This window comes from Chanodichthys erythropterus, chromosome 22, assembly GCF_024489055.1.
Source record: "Chanodichthys erythropterus isolate Z2021 chromosome 22, ASM2448905v1, whole genome shotgun sequence".
NCBI lineage: Eukaryota > Metazoa > Chordata > Actinopteri > Cypriniformes > Xenocyprididae > Chanodichthys > Chanodichthys erythropterus.
Window position 1 is genome coordinate 3,717,869 of NC_090242.1, and position 16,357 is coordinate 3,734,225.

The window sequence follows — 16,357 nt, forward strand, 5'->3', positions numbered from 1 at the left end:
ACAATGAGTTTACAAATATAGTGTAATGCTATAATCATCCGTAACTGTATAATGTGTAACTATTAGGGATGGGCATTTTTGAAAAAATATTGAATTGGAATATTTGGATTAATATTCGATAATTTGTTTATTTAAATTAAGTTTAACCTGTTAACTGTCACGGGCCCACCGGTGGGCCCACAGCCATTACATATCTAAAACCGTAATATTCTATACTAAACCTAAACTAATCTTGACAAACTATATATCATTTGACAGCTTGGAATCTCTAGTTTACATATTTGGTGACTGATTTTCAAAATAAATTACAGAGGAGCGGTAATTTATCAATTTGCAACAAGCATATTTTCATACTCATAAGGCATGTTCAGACCTTTATTTTGAAATAGCGATGAACATGAAAAATCATTAAAGATTGGTTGTTTTCATGCCAAGAGTTTAAAAGATAACATCCATTCAATTTTTTGAGAGAAAAAGGTCTGAATTTTTTTAATAGAAAAAAAAAATACAATTATGATTGTGGCAGCGATCTATAACCCACATTCATGTTATTTTTGTTTATTGGAGGCTGAATTCATATCAATTTTCTGCCAAACTTCCCATACTACATCTATATAGGATGTCTACTTCATAAATTGTATGAAAATTATGGAAATATATGGTTCAGATCACTAAAACCATATATAGAAATGGAGGTGCCTTTATATAGTCACTAATGGAGCTTGGTTGTCATCTAGTGAAAAAGTGTGGTACTGCGCCCAAACAAAATCTTACTGAAAGCTCATTTTTTGAGATATCAACCTGAAATTTGGAACAAAACTTGTTCAGTTTTTTGGCTTTGATTTCCTTGCAGTTTTAGAGTAAAACTTGTTTTGTAAAATATATATTTTATATAAAATATATTTTTACATTTTACATTTTCATAAACTTAAACTTCTATAACTTTTTCTGTTTCACTTACATAAGTTATTTCACATCTATCTGCCAAATTTCATCTTTAAAACAAGACCAGCCTTATGTCTATACTCCAAAGTATTCTTGAATTACATCCATTTAAGTTTGGATAGTGCATTTTCTTGTCTAAAAAAAAAGTGGGGGTGACAGTTAACAGGTTAATAAGAATTTTATTTTTTTTTGTCACCATTTCTGAACAAGCTTATGATTAGGCAATATACATAACAAGGATTATATAATATATAATAAACATATCTTGAGGTTTTCTTTTAGGTGAGAACATTAAATAATGTGTGTAAACAAAAAATAAGCATTTAAGCTCAGACAGTGAACAAAACAAACCTCAAATTAAGCAGGCTGCACCGATTATCGTACAGAATGTATATACACTTGAGTCGGCGTAGGGTTGTGTTTATATCGTTTCACATGCTCATGTTGGAAAAACAAGAATATTCACATGCTTGGATGAAAGTTGGCTTCTCAGTCTGATAACAGTAAGGCCAGCTGCAGAGAAAACATGCTCTGCACACACAGATGTTACAGGGACACAAAGATAACTGTGTGCTAAGTAGGGCTGTGACGGTACGGGATTTTTTTTTCTTACCACGGTGAAGAAGCAACAAATCATGCGGTTTGGCAGTTAACTGCTTAATATTAAAAATATTTTCCTCCACAATAATTTCGTAGTGCGTCACTGCATAACTGATGTGCTGTGAGGATTAGAAAAGATTAGGCTATTAGCTCCTCTTAGAAAATATTTTTAACTTGGGTCTATTATACAATGAATTAAAGGCCTATAATTAAAGTTATTAAGTCTATAATATTTCCTAACAATGCAGTCATCATTGAAAATTAAAAGCAGCTTTACTTCATGCACCAACTTTAAAAAAAACAACCTGTTTAACACAAAATACTATTTATACAAAAGACGTGAGAAGCGAGAGAATGGGCTCAAAGTCACGTAGTAGTGATGTCTGGCTTCACTTTGACAAGATGGATGAAAATACAGTTCAGTGCAAGCTGTGCTGTGCCAAGTTTTTTCTTGTGCTGAAAATATCCTTTAAATTCTATTCATAATTAATTCAGCAGTAATCATCAGTGGTTTTCATACTGTAAAAAAACATTTGTCTTATTTAATGTAAGACAATTTAATGTTGATTAAATGTATTTAATGTTGAATAAATCTGTCATAAGTTATGACAGCCACCGTTTAAATGTTTTCATTTCAACAACGAAAGTTTCATGAATTGAGTAAATGAGCAGAAACATATTGTGTACTCGATCATGCGTTTACAAGTATGTGTTGTAGTTGGCATCATGTCCTACAGCGGTTCAATCTATATGAAATGAAAGGATTGGTAAATGTTTAATAGTACATTCTGGTGTCTGATTTTATCCAGTTGCCAGTTAACTTTGCATTGCAAATGCAGTTTTGATTACTCCATTTACCCAGCACTCTATCTCTGTGTGTATAGCCTTGAGGAGAAAAAAAAAAAAAAAAACCTGCTAAAAATCCAGTGACAAGGATGTGAATTCCTTTAAGAACGAATCCTCTAATTAAAATAAATGTCATTTACTTGCCTGAAAGAGGCATGCAGTGAATTCAATGAGCTTTGTGTTAGTTGAATGTGTTAGTTTTAGGGCTGCACGATATATCGCATGAGATTGTCACGCGCATTTCATCAATAAAGCCGGTTCCCTTATTACCGATAAATCGCCATCACCTGCTTTCAAATGCAGCGGCATTTAATACACATAGCCGTAGATCACTGAAAAGCCACGCAATATCGCGTTCATATCGCAGATGAATCGCCTTCGATAATGAACGCGATATTGCGTGGCTTTTCAGTGATCTACGGCTCTGTCTATTAAATGCCACTCCATTTGAAAGCAGGTGATGGAGATTTAACGGTAATCAGGGAACCGGCTTTACTGACGAAATGCGCGTGAAAATCTCATGCGATATATCGTGCAGCCCTAGTTAGTTTATTATTCTTCATTATTATTCGTTAAACCTTAAAGGGTTAGTTCATCCAAAAATAAATTCTGTCATTAATTACCCTCATGTCACTCCAGAGTCCAAACCCATAAGACCTTCCTTCATCTTCAGTACACAAATTAAGATATTTTTTGATGAAATCTGAGAGCTTTCTGACCTCCGATAGACTTCAATGTTAATACCACTCTCAAGGCCCAGAAAGGTAGTAAAGACATCATTAAAATATTCCATGTGACTACAGCGGTTCATCTTTAATGTTATGAAGTGCCGAGAATACTTTTTGTATCACAACAAAAAAAAAAAAAAACATAACAAAAATTATGACTTTATTCAACGATTTCTTCTCTTCTCTATCAGTCTCCTATGCTGTTCACATTTTAAACACTGTGCAGAGCTTCTGTGTTCTGCGTCAGAACGCTGACTCATTATTGGCCGGCTGCTCACGTGAGCGGCGTCGGCCAATACTGAGCCGGCGTTCTGATGTAGAACCCTATTCTGACCATGCATCGTGCATTTTAACGTGAGTTGCCGACCAGCGACATGATGCCACTTCTGCCACTTGATACAGTTTGATACATAATTCCTGCATAAAACCATTAACACAGTGTCTCTGTGACCTCCAGCTAAACACTGTCACTATGATACAGACTTAAATAGTGACTTAAACACATCTCTACTACACCTTTATCTCCTCACTGTCCTTCTCTTTACGTGACCTTTGTTGGACACTTGATCCAGCCGAGCAGGTTTCAGTGACTGACTTCTTTTTTTTTTTTTTTGTCTCATAGACTCAACACACAAGACATAACACACAAAATTCCTAGAGAAACTAACCCACTAAATGCACTTCAGATCAGAGGCGTGCATTCATCCTTTGGCAAATATTGGCATGTTTTGTCTTTAAGCCTATTGTGAAGTATTCAATGTGTAGAGTATTTCTTTTTATAAGTAAAAATAATTATTTCATGCAAATAATGTCTTTTTTTTTTTCATATAACATTTTAATATGAATAATTTAATTAGAATTATGAGTTTTGGGTAGTCTAATTTATAATTAGCTACCCAAATGGAGAATTGCTATATTCTTTCTCAATTGCTAAATCATACCCAAGTAAATAATTACGTAAGCATAATCATCCATTGGTAGGTGAAGTCAATATAGAGAGAACAGCTACACACACCTACACACACCTACACACACCTACACACACACCTACACACACACACACACACACACACACACACACACACACACACACACACACACACACACACACACACACACAGACACACACACAGACACACACACAGACACACACACACACAGACACACACAGACACACACACAGACACACACACAGACACACACACAGACACACACACAGACACACACACAGACACACACACAGACACACACACAGACACACACACAGACACACACACAGACACACACACACACAGACACACACACACACAGACACACACAGACACAGACACACACAGACACACACACAGACACACACACACACAGACACACACACAGACACACACACAGACACACACACAGACACACACACAGACACACACACAGACACACTAATGTCACAGAGCTAGCCTAGCATTCTCACACTGCACTTTCCGGAATGATTTAGGCATCAGCAAATGCTTCATAGATGATCCCTTTGCAAGCTAGATGCTCACCCAGCTGTCCAATGCAGTATATTAGATTTCATCTTATTTGAATATGCTGCATTCTCTCTGCATGTTTGGTGCAGTGGCCATAAACGGCCACAAGAAGGGCAATTGTTTGCAAGGCAGATACAAATTAGGTTTCACTTTATGGGAGAATCTTTCCCAGACCTGCTCATTCAGCTAAAGATATTTACAGAAGAGAGCTGTTCTAGTGGAACATGCTGGCCAGCTCAGGAGATGAATCGTCATGGTGTTTGGCATAACTTCCTGTTAGCCTGAACAGTCTTGTAGGTTTAGTGTGCCTTACAGATACTGCTGACACAGTTAAACAGGAAGGGTTGAAGACCCCTTGCTACTGCAATATAGATCCCATCACCAGTATCACTGACCTATTACTTGGCCCAAAAGTTATTCTTGGTCTATAGCTATAGGCTGGTCTATAGTTTTTTTTGTGTGTGTGTGTTTGTGTGAATTGAACACAATGCTGTTTAATCCCATGGGATTTAATGAAATCAATACCTTTTCCTTTGCTGTATTGGTATTCTTCAGCATTTTCAGCAAGCATTGTCAGTAAAAACCAGAGTTCTGTTTCATCCCACTGTTTCAGATATTCTGTTTCATAATCTCCAGAGTTAGCAAGTTAATATCTCATAAGAGGTAGTCGTGTACTGTAATATAGCAAATACTTACATTGAATAATACATTTTCAAAATGTAAGGGGACTGCCCTAATTCATGCTATTTGTTAAAAGAAAAAAAATAAACTCGTGAATGAGTAAGATGCTTACACTCCAGAGATGTCTTAATTTTGTTTTTTCAGCTTGTTGTTATTGTAATTAACAGTGTATTTAAATATCAAAACAGGTTACACACAAAAATATTACTTACCGTGCGTTCACACCGCCACGGCGAGAGCGTCAACATTCGCCTTGGCCGCCCTGCCAACAACGCTGTGCTGTTCGTTCAAACCACCGTTGACGGGAGGGTCAAAGCAGAGCCAAAGTAAACGACAAGTTGCGTCAACCAATCGGAAGCCTCTCAAGCGAGGACCTCTACATTCTAATTGGTTGCCGCCGAACCGCGTCATAGCTCATTACCATAAAGTTAACCTGATTTCAACTCTCCTCGCCGCTCTCACCGTCCAAGACGCGCCGCGCCGCTCTCGCCGGAGCTCGCCGCCGGCTCTCATTGAAAATAAATGACTAGCGTCACTTTGACGCTCTCGCCGCCGGCGGTGTGAACACACAGTTAATTCATTTTTATTACTTTCTAACTAGAGCTGCAACTAACAATTATTTTTATAATTTTTTTTTTATTAATTTAGTGTTCTTTTTTTTTGGATTAGCTAATGAATCCTTTGGATAACTTTACAAAAAATTATAAGTACAACCTCTAAAATAATATTTCAACTTTTATTAATTTTTTTGTTCGACTGACTTTTCATGTGATTTATGAGCTTCTACAACTTTTGACCTCCTAACGGAACTCCTTTCCACAAACTGATCGTAGAAATAAAAACAGTATAAATAAAAATGTTAACACTTTACAATAAGGTCTCATTTATTAACATTAATGTATTAACCAACATCAACTAACAATGAGCAATATATTTGCTACAGTATTTATTAATCTTTGTTAGTTAATAAAAATAGTCATTCATAGTTAGTTAATAATAGTTCACAGTGCATTAACTAATGTTAACAAATGAAACCTTATTGTTTGTGCTTAATAAGATTAAGAGAAAACTGTTATTCATTTTTGTGGTAACACTTTACAATAAGTGCAACCATAATCGCACTCTCAATATTCAAAGTGCAAATAAGACCAAATTTTTCTTTGATACAGAGCTAAGAGATGGTTACAACTACACTGCCCAGCCTAAGATAGCTTTCATATTAAGAGATATCTGTATTCATCAGAAATCTTGTTTGAATGCACCCACGCGTTTACTTTCTCTTTCAGCAATCGCGCGTACTCTGTGAATATGGATTGGCGGCGACTGTTATCCAACTGTATTTAAATGTTTTTTTTATTTAAATACAAAGCAAAACAACAGTGGAGGTGTAATGTAAAGGTAGCGGTGGCATATTCTTTCCTAATCATCCTAACGCATGGCAATATCACAAGACTACTTTTCGCCTCGACGAGAAATCTCATCACATTTTAATCTCGCGTCACACCCCTAGTGCTCGTGCATCGCAGTTGTGCTGCCGCGGTACGCCAACTCGTTTTTGCAAATGGAACAAAGGACCATTTTATTTGGCCCCTGTTTAAAGTATTCCCATACTTTTGATAATCGTGGTCAAGGTTTTTGTGATAGAATAGAACTTTCTCCATGTACACATGATGCATGTACACAATGTGACGTGTCGACGCATTTTATGCACGTCGACGTATTTTCGTAGTCTACGTAATCGATGACGTCGACGCGTCGTTGCAGCACTATTTCTAACTTTATACAAAATTATACCATTTAGAACCACTGTAAGGAAAAATGTGCTGTGTATTTTGAGCTATACGAGTTGCCGTAGTTTGCTGTAGATCTCAAGCTATGCTGGAAAATGTAGTCTTCCAATGAGTGCCGGCGGTAACAAAACCTATGTATAGACAAGCGTTACAGTAAACAAAACAACGAACAACATTTCCATCTGTGTGTCTCGTTTGTGATAAGGCGAAATAATGATGCACTACGACTTGACTTGACTTGACCGATCTGTGGAAAAAAGTCAGACTGACAGGGTCATGAAATGCACATGAAAGTACTTGTTCAATCCAAATACAATTTAACATGGTAAATCTGGATATTATATGCATTATCAAATACTTGGGTAAAAAAAAATAAAAAAAAAATGAAAAGGACATGTACTTCTTGAAAATGGACCACAAGCAAGCCTCTGCAGTTGTGCAACACCGCAGCTTCCCTTCGGACTAATTGATTGCTTTTCAAATGAAATGACAAAGTTGCTGCTGCAGCACATATTTGGGAATGAATAGATAGTAAAATGAAGTGTTTTCGTGCCATCGTGTCACGCCAAAAGACTCTGTCATCAAGTCTCGAGTCGAGTCTTGGGTTAGTAGTTCACGAGTCCAAGTCAAGTCGCAAGTAGTTTATTTTTGTGACTTAAGTGCGACTTGAGTCCAAGTTTCCATCTCTGGTACACTCGCATGTATTTAAGGTGTAAGGGAAATGTTATTACTTTTTACATGATGGTTACACCACATGACATTTTAGAGTCATTAAATTAACCTCTTTTTTTTATTATTTTTATAAACGTTTTGCAAAACCATATGAAACCAACAAAAGTACATAGTTTGTTTCTAACTTGTCAAATATTATTTACTTTTTTTTTGTTCTTTTTTTTTTTAATAAAATAATAAAAAAATCATTTATTGTGGATGCTTTTATTTGTCATTGACTCATGGATAGTTTAAAACCAATCTAACTTAATTTTTGTGTTTTTTGTTTAATTTTAAAGAAAGATGGCATAAGCACTTGGTTTATTTTATTTAATCCAGTGCATATCATAATTCATGTCAGTAACTGAGACTCCCTTTTCTTCAGGTTACATCCTTAGTCTGGTGTTGTTGACTTTACCCCGGCAGCACCTTGTGCAGCTCTACCTCTACGTGCTCACAGCTCTTCTGCTCTTCGCTGGACACCAGCTTTCCAGGTCTGTGCTCACAGCAGCCTTATGCATGAATGTATACTAACACAAGATGTGGAAAGATGAAACATTGGTTTTGAAATGCGCCCATTGTTGACAGTACAAATACACACACTCACATTAAATCTAGTTGCAATGTCTTTTAAAACTAGTAAAACAGATTTTGACATTGATGCAACTGTTTAGTACTTATCATGATTGTCAAACAACCCGTGCTCAATGACTGGTGTTCCTGCAGGGATTACGTACGAGGAGAGCTGGACTCGGGTTACGAGGGTCCCCTCTACTTGGAGCCCCTGTCTATGAACCGCTTTACCACAGCACTGATCGGTACATCCTGCGTCATCAACTCTGACACAACTCGATTTTGTTCTCTTCCTCACTTCTGTGTTTGTTCCTGAAGCATTATTAGGGTTGAGTTAATCGCAACTGGTGTTGTATTACTGAACTTCGGTTCCCACCCCTGCTCTAAAAGAGACCTGACTGCTGAACTATGACACAGTCGAAAAGTGAAGAAACCAGATCTCAATGTGCTCAATTTGCTAATGAATAGAGGCCCTGTGAAATGCTTCCAGTTTTACTAATGAGGAATTTAGGAATTGAATGGCATGCAACCAACCCTTTCCTTGAAAAACTGCCTTCAATATGCTTCTAAGTGATTTAACTGCTTTAAAAGAAGTAAAACTTCATCTCAAGGTGGTAAAACTTCATACACTGTCACCTAATCAGCTTTTATCAACATAGGCTCTAGAGGTGACGTATACAGATGAGGCAGAATATCAGTTTGACAGGTTATCCATGGCATCGAGAGTTGGATAAAAGTGAAGTAAGCTAAATTGAGAGCAGCACTCGGGTAGAACAGAAATAGTCAAATGTGTTTCTGCTCAGTTCTGCATCTGGGAATGTTTTTCAGAATTATAGGAAGTAATGGACGTCACAAAAACAGTACTTCTGTATTACTGCAGGAGCTTTGATGTATGCAGCTGGTTTGACTGAACAAAACAAACAGTTCTACAGGGTTCTCAGAAATAACAATTCGAAATTCCCTGAAATTTCCTGGGTAAGAAATTCCAATTTCCCCAAGTCTGTTTATCACAATTTAAAATTCCCACAGGCTTGGGAAAATTGGAATTTCTATAATAGAATTTTATTCTTAAAAAAAAAAAAAAAATATATATATAATATGTGTGTATGTGTGTGTTTTAAAATGTTTTACCAGTAGAAATTTCTCTTTGCAAGCACAGTTTCTATACAAATCTACTGTCTACATACTCTTGGAGAAGTGACAAATATTCTGTAATTATGGAACATATTATGAATATTATTGCGTGGGAATGTCAGCGGGAGTAAACGGTTCTCGCGCACACACAACGAGCAGGGCAAGGGGAGATTTTCCGCTAGTTATTTGATTGTGGATGGTTTCGTTATCTCGGGCGGATAAAGTATAAGGTGATAAAATAATAAAAGCATAAATGTTTTCAAATATACTTGGGCAGCCGTTAATCTCTGCATATGCTGTGAGTCTGTGGTGCTTGCTTTAATCTGGGAACGCAGTGTGCGCCATTTCACCAGATTTGTAAGGTAAATCATTTATAAACCTATGACAATACATCAGTATGTTTTTAAATATGCAAACTGTTCATTGCAGTTTCAAAGTAAGTTTAATCCCTGGCTCTTTTGCCTGTTTTAATGTCCACATATTCTTGTTCAAGAAATTACAGTGGCTGTAGCATTTCTATCATAAAGAAATGGCCAAATATTAAAGATTAAGTGGACATTTGAATTAAATGTAATTTGGCCAATATAAAATAAGGATTTGATCTGCTGCCTTGTATTATGTTTTAACAGTGTTGTTCTATAAAACCATATGACTACTTGCTTTTGATACTTTATATGAACCAAATATGCTTGCCTCATTGTTATTATAAATGTATTTTAAGTAATTTTAAAGACTATTAATCGTCAAAATAATTGACCGGTTGCTCAATTACAAAAATAGTCATTAATGACAGCCCTACTCCAAAGTATTTTACTGGGCAGAAATTAGTTGTTAATTAAAAAAAAAAAAAAAAAGTTTGGGTAAGGAATAGAAATAGTCATAAACATAACGGAAAGTCACAGACTTCTATAATAGATTTTTCTTCTAAAATGCTTCTTAAATATTCTAAAGTAGTTTTTAAACTGTAAAATATTTCAGTGGGTATGGAAGGTTTGCAAGTTCAATCTCCATAAAAATATGTTTTACAGAAATCCCTGGGAAATGTCTTGGAAATTCATTTTTTGAAAAGATGTGGAAGTCATTTACTCAGATATTTACTTCAAAATAAATATTTAATCCTGTAAAAAAAAAATTCTGTCATATTTAGAAGAGTTTTAATGCATTTAGCACAGTTCACAAACAGCTGCACTGCAGGGTACTTTCCACATTTCACCTGAATTGAACCCTATTTGAATAGAAACTCTTCATAGACAAAATCTGTAATCTTTGCTGGCCCAGCCAAATGAAGATCTGAGATAAAACAACTATTGGCCTTTTGATTAATCAAGTCAAGTGACATGTCATGTCAGTGGCACCACTGTCCACAGATCACATTATTACGCCCATTTGGCAAGATAAATTTGGTGTAATGTCATTTGTAAATCAGATCTTTCAGTATTGTGGGAACAGACCGAGTTACAGTAGCACAATTCAATTTCAGCAAGTCAGACTGAGTCTTTTATTTGCCATGTCAACACAGCAAAGTCAATCACATTGGAGGGACATTGAATGCATTTTAAAGGAAGCATTGAGGTGTGTTAGTGTGATTTTCTTTTTGTTCAGTGTTTCTATAGGTTTGTGTTTGTTCAGTAAGTCTATCCTCTCCCACAGGTCAGGTTGTGGTTTGTACGCTGTGTTCCTGCGTCATGCAGACCAAACAGATCTGGCTGTTTTCTGCACACCTGCTCCCCCTAGTGGCAAGGCTGTGCCTTGTGCCCCTGGAGACCATCGTCTTCATCAACCGCTTTGCTATGATCTTCACCGGTCTGGAGGTGCTCTACTTCATCGCCTCCAACCTTCTGGTGCCGTACAATCTGGCCAAAACTGCTTACAGAGAGCTGGTACAGGTACGACTGTGCAGGATTTTTCTCATGTGTACTTAGAAACTGCCTGTGACATGTGTTAAAAACTTTGAAAGTAATTGTGTGAAAATAAAATCATTTTGTCAAATCAAGTTTGTATGAAAATATATAAAAACATATGCAAAAACATATTTAAAAAAAAAAAGTTTGATCACAAATGCAGAAAAAAATCAGTAATATTGTAAAATATTACAATTTCAAATAACCGGTGTCTATTTGAATATATTTAAAAATGTAATTTATTTCTTGTGATGGCAAAGTTGAATTTTCAGCATCATTACTTCAGTGTCACATGATCCTTCAGAAATCAACTCGAGAAACATTTATCAATGTTGATAAATCAATGCAGTAGTTTTATTTATTTATTTTTTATTATACAAGATTTTTTAAATAGAAAGTTAAAAATTATATTTGTAACATAAAATAGGTTGCAATGGAATTATGCATTCGTAAATAGTTTTTCTCAATTATATAAATTTTTATTTTAAATGTAAATGGTTAAACATTTAATTATCCTGCCAGCCAATCACTGAACCCTTGGTTTCCTGTGTTCTGTAGGTGGTGGAGGTGTATGGTTTGCTGGCTCTGGGCATGTCTCTGTGGAATCAGCTGGTTCTGCCTGTTCTCTTCATGTGCTTCTGGCTGGTGCTGTTTGCACTGCAGATATACACCTACTTCAGCACACGGGACCAGCCGCCCTCCCGAGAGAGGCTACTTTTCCTGTTCCTCACCAGGTCTGACTGTTGCACCATATAGTCCACATACTGAGGCCACGTACACACTGTAAAGTTTCAGGAGTAACAACCGCATTTCAAATGATCATTCTGTGTGAAAGGAATATGACTCACTCTCAAACTAGAGGTTGACTGATTGTGGATTTTACCAATAATGCTAACTAGGTTGGGCCACGTTGATCAACCGATAGTTTTTAAAATGGATACTGAATGAAAACAAACATAACACATAAAAAAGTGCTGAACTTTAAAACAAAATACTTTAAATACTGTACTTTTTAAATATAAATATTAATATATTATACCTATATCATTCATGTTAGTTCATAGTGCATTAACTAATGTTAAGATTTATTAGTAAATGTTGAAATTAACAAATGAACAATATTTTTATTAACCTTAGTTAACATTACAAATGGACTCTTATTGTAAAGTGTTACAATTTCATATAAATCCAAACAGTCATGCTTAAAGATGGCTATCTTTAAACATCTATATAAAGGCCATGGCATTGAAATTAGACACGTATGTATACTTTCCCACTTTTTTTGCTTCTATTTTAGAAAACTTGATAATTATATAATCAAAATATGTATTACAATGACAATAAAAAAAAAAAAAACTTAAATGGGATGCATTTATTTGTTAATGTTTATGTCAGCTGCATGAACAAATCAATTTGCTTACTCGTGTCACTAGCTTTAATTATGCAACTTCGCTGGATAACAAATGCATAAAAGTGGCCAGCTGAATATAAACTAATGCAAATAGATGGTAACAATTAGTGTTGTCAAAAATACTGACTTCGGTACCAAGTTGGTACTGAAATTTTAAAAAACTCTTTGTGCGCTGTTGAGCGGAATCGTAAACACCTCTGATTGGCCATTGTGTTCACGCGCTCTTGTGCTTTCAAACACTCCCCAAAACATGTACTGGTCATTGTAGCCAATCAAAGACACATCCGATGAGCATGTGACAATGAGTCGGGCTTGCGTGTGTTTTTGTCACATTGTTTTAACTGTTTGAGGTGCTACTAATGTTAGTATCCCCCCAATTCACTACCATTATAAAGCTTGGAAGTGCCAGGATCTTTTTAAAAATATCTGTTTGTGTTTGTCTGAAAGAATATAATCAAAATCATATACACTTAGGATTAATCATGCAATTAATTTTCATTTTTGGGTGAACTATCTCTTTAATTCAGTTGTGAATTAACTGACTTTAGCTTCATGTGAAGTCACACTGCATGCACACTGCTCTGTATTTAATCAGCACAAACCGTCTACACATAACCCTGAATGCACTGCAACAAGGATTTGGAACAGCACCATTATCATAAGCTAAACTGGATTCTAGCACAGTAAAAGATTAAAACACCATTTAACAATATCCAGCATATGTAAATGTTTTGTTGGTGGTTGTGATGTGACGTGTGGCCAAGTGTGTCCCATACTCTGAATTTGTACCCATACTCTGTTACAAGTCCAACTCTCTAACCATTAGGCCACAACTGTGTGTTCTCTGCAGTATTGCTGAGTGTTGTAGTACTCCTTACTCACTGCTGGGGCTGGTCTTCACTGTGTCTTTTGTGGCGCTGGGCGTCCTTACCCTCTGCAAGTTCTACCTGCAGGGCTACAGAGCTTTCATGAACGACAACGCAATGCACCGGTGAGAAACATCCAACCAAATATGCTTACAATACTCCATTCAAAAGATGACATTTTTCACAGGTATTTGTATATAGATTACTGTATATCCAGTAATTTCTTTCTCTTCTGGTTTTCAGAGGCATGACGGAGGGTATCACTCTGCTGATCTTGGCTGTTCAGACTGGACTCATTGAGCTGCAGGTCATTCACAGAGCTTTCCTTCTCAGCATCATCCTCTTCATCGTGGTGGCCTCCATCCTGCAGTCCATGCTGGAGATTGCTGACCCCATAGTTTTAGCACTAGGGGCATCCAGAGACAAGTAAGAGCCCCAACACCTCTTGCATACTTCATGTCTGATCAGAATACATCCTTCTAGCTAATTTCAGACTAGGTTTGTTATACGAAACCGCCCTTATGTAAATTATTCACAACAATTTTTATTTTTTAAATATCATGTAGATCCAAACTCCTCACCTTTCATTAAAACAATTCACTTTTAGATCAAAATAGGTCACCCATGAGATTTGCATTGTTCTGATGAGAAAGGCGTCTGAGGACAGTCTTTGGACAGGGTCATGGTGAATGAAATCATGAGAATTACACCTTCTCAATTGTCCAAAAAAAACATTCTCCTGGCTTCGCACAGGCAACTCTCCTAGGAAGAGTGAATGCACGACTGAAAACAGCCAGGTCTGCCCGCATGCCTTAATGCAAGAATCTCATATAGCGTTATGATAACCTTAATTTAATAAAGCTTGGGACTGTTAATTAGCCTGACATGTCTGACATGTTTTGATTTAATGTTGTTAGCGTTATTTCCACTGAATTACAACTTGTATAATGCTACTTATATTACCATTTTGCCAACGAATACAACTTTAATTGAGATGTACTATATTATACTGTCATTACCACAATGTAATTAAACAGTTTGCTTTTACACGCACAAGATGTTCTGTGCAATTTCATAATGACAGGGTTTTAAATGAATACCCGCCAAATGTGGGTAAAAATCAACTGTGGATGGTTATGATGTCAAATCACTAGGCAATTTGTCGGATTATGTTTCACAAATTATGTTCACATTTGGCGCACATACTCAACTCAATGACCATTAAATATAGCCAAATTGACCAGCACCTGCACATTTCTGGCTTACTTCAACACAACCGTCACTAAGCAACAAATAAATCCACGCTGATCTGTTTGCTTTGAGGGGAATAGTGCAGACCCAAGAAACGCAATAATATGGGCTAAATAACCCCAGTGTAATAAGCAAAGAGCCACCTAGCAACGATGAAGCACATCTGACAAATTTTAGCAGACCCTGGCCAGATATAAACACTGATGTCGCGCCAGCAATCAAAATGAGTCAATAAATGACCTATGAAACTGTTATGCTTCAAATAAAGATTGTTACATTGTAATGCCAGTAGGTGGCGACCAGTGACTGTTCAAATGTATTGAAGATTTGTTCAAAAAATCTTCATTAATTTCAAATTAATTTTTTACATAATGAATTCATTTAAATGCATTCATATAAAAAATAATTAATATTTAAAAGATTAATTTTTAACATTTTAGACATTTATAAATAGACTCATTTATAACATTAAATTGAACATTTTGTCAGAACCTGAAGTAAATTAATTTATTTTGTTTAGTTGTCTAATGCAGTGGTTCCCAATCCTGGTCCTGGAGGCACCCCAACCTTGCACATTTTTCATGTCTCCTTAATCAAACACACCTGATTCAGGTCATCAGCTCATTACTAGAGACTCAAAGACCTGAAAAGGTTGTGTCAGAGAAAGGAGAGATGCAAAATGTGCAGTGTTGGGGTGCCTCCAGGACCAGGATTGGGAACCATTGGTCTAATATTTTGTTTTTAAAATCATGAGAGAACCATAATCTGTATTTATAAAAAAAAAAAAAAAAAGATCATCCAGAATCATCATTAAGCTTAAAAGAACATATAATATATTTTTAATCAAATTTACACTATTAGCACTGTTTCTAATATTAAAATGAACAATCTTAAAGACTAGGATGAAGACTTCATGCACATTAACAAGGCTTTGGGACAATCATAATGCATTATAATCCAGGATTCTGAAACGCTTTCTTATTTTAAAGACGTGGAGTTTTGCAAACCACTTTAGGTATGCCTCTCTAGAGCCCCTATAGGCAATGGAATATCTTGCATCTTTGTCACCTTTTTCACCCCTGATGAGTTTGCATCCCTGGCTAGGGTTGAGATGTACAAAAAGAGGTCTCCTACAATAGGTTTACGTGCATCCAACGTCAGAAAACAATTTAATTTTCTCATAATATACATGGCAGCATCAACTCTTCTCACAGTGTCTGAAGCAGTTTGATAAAGGATTCAGTCTCTAAACCCCTCCTTTCCGAGAGCCTGCTCTGCTCTGATTGATCAGATAGCACAGCCTGTTGTGATTGGTCTACCACTTACAGTGCATGTCGGAAACCGAACGGCCATTATCATAACTGAATTTCAGCTCTGGAGGCTTCCTCAGCACTTGTATA

General features: G+C 36.3%; 1 protein-coding gene across 1 annotated transcript in view; it reads left to right on the plus strand.

Annotated features, from left to right (window-relative positions):
* Positions 1 to 16,357, plus strand: part of rnf145b (ring finger protein 145b) — a 31,043-nt gene that overhangs the window by 5,880 nt on the left and 8,806 nt on the right. The window contains exons 3-8 of the mRNA XM_067376996.1: positions 8,207 to 8,315; positions 8,548 to 8,639; positions 11,179 to 11,414; positions 11,988 to 12,163; positions 13,691 to 13,831; positions 13,950 to 14,132. Coding sequence (XP_067233097.1) covers positions 8,207 to 8,315; positions 8,548 to 8,639; positions 11,179 to 11,414; positions 11,988 to 12,163; positions 13,691 to 13,831; positions 13,950 to 14,132 — 937 coding nt within the window. The remainder of the gene's footprint in view (positions 1 to 8,206; positions 8,316 to 8,547; positions 8,640 to 11,178; positions 11,415 to 11,987; positions 12,164 to 13,690; positions 13,832 to 13,949; positions 14,133 to 16,357) is intronic.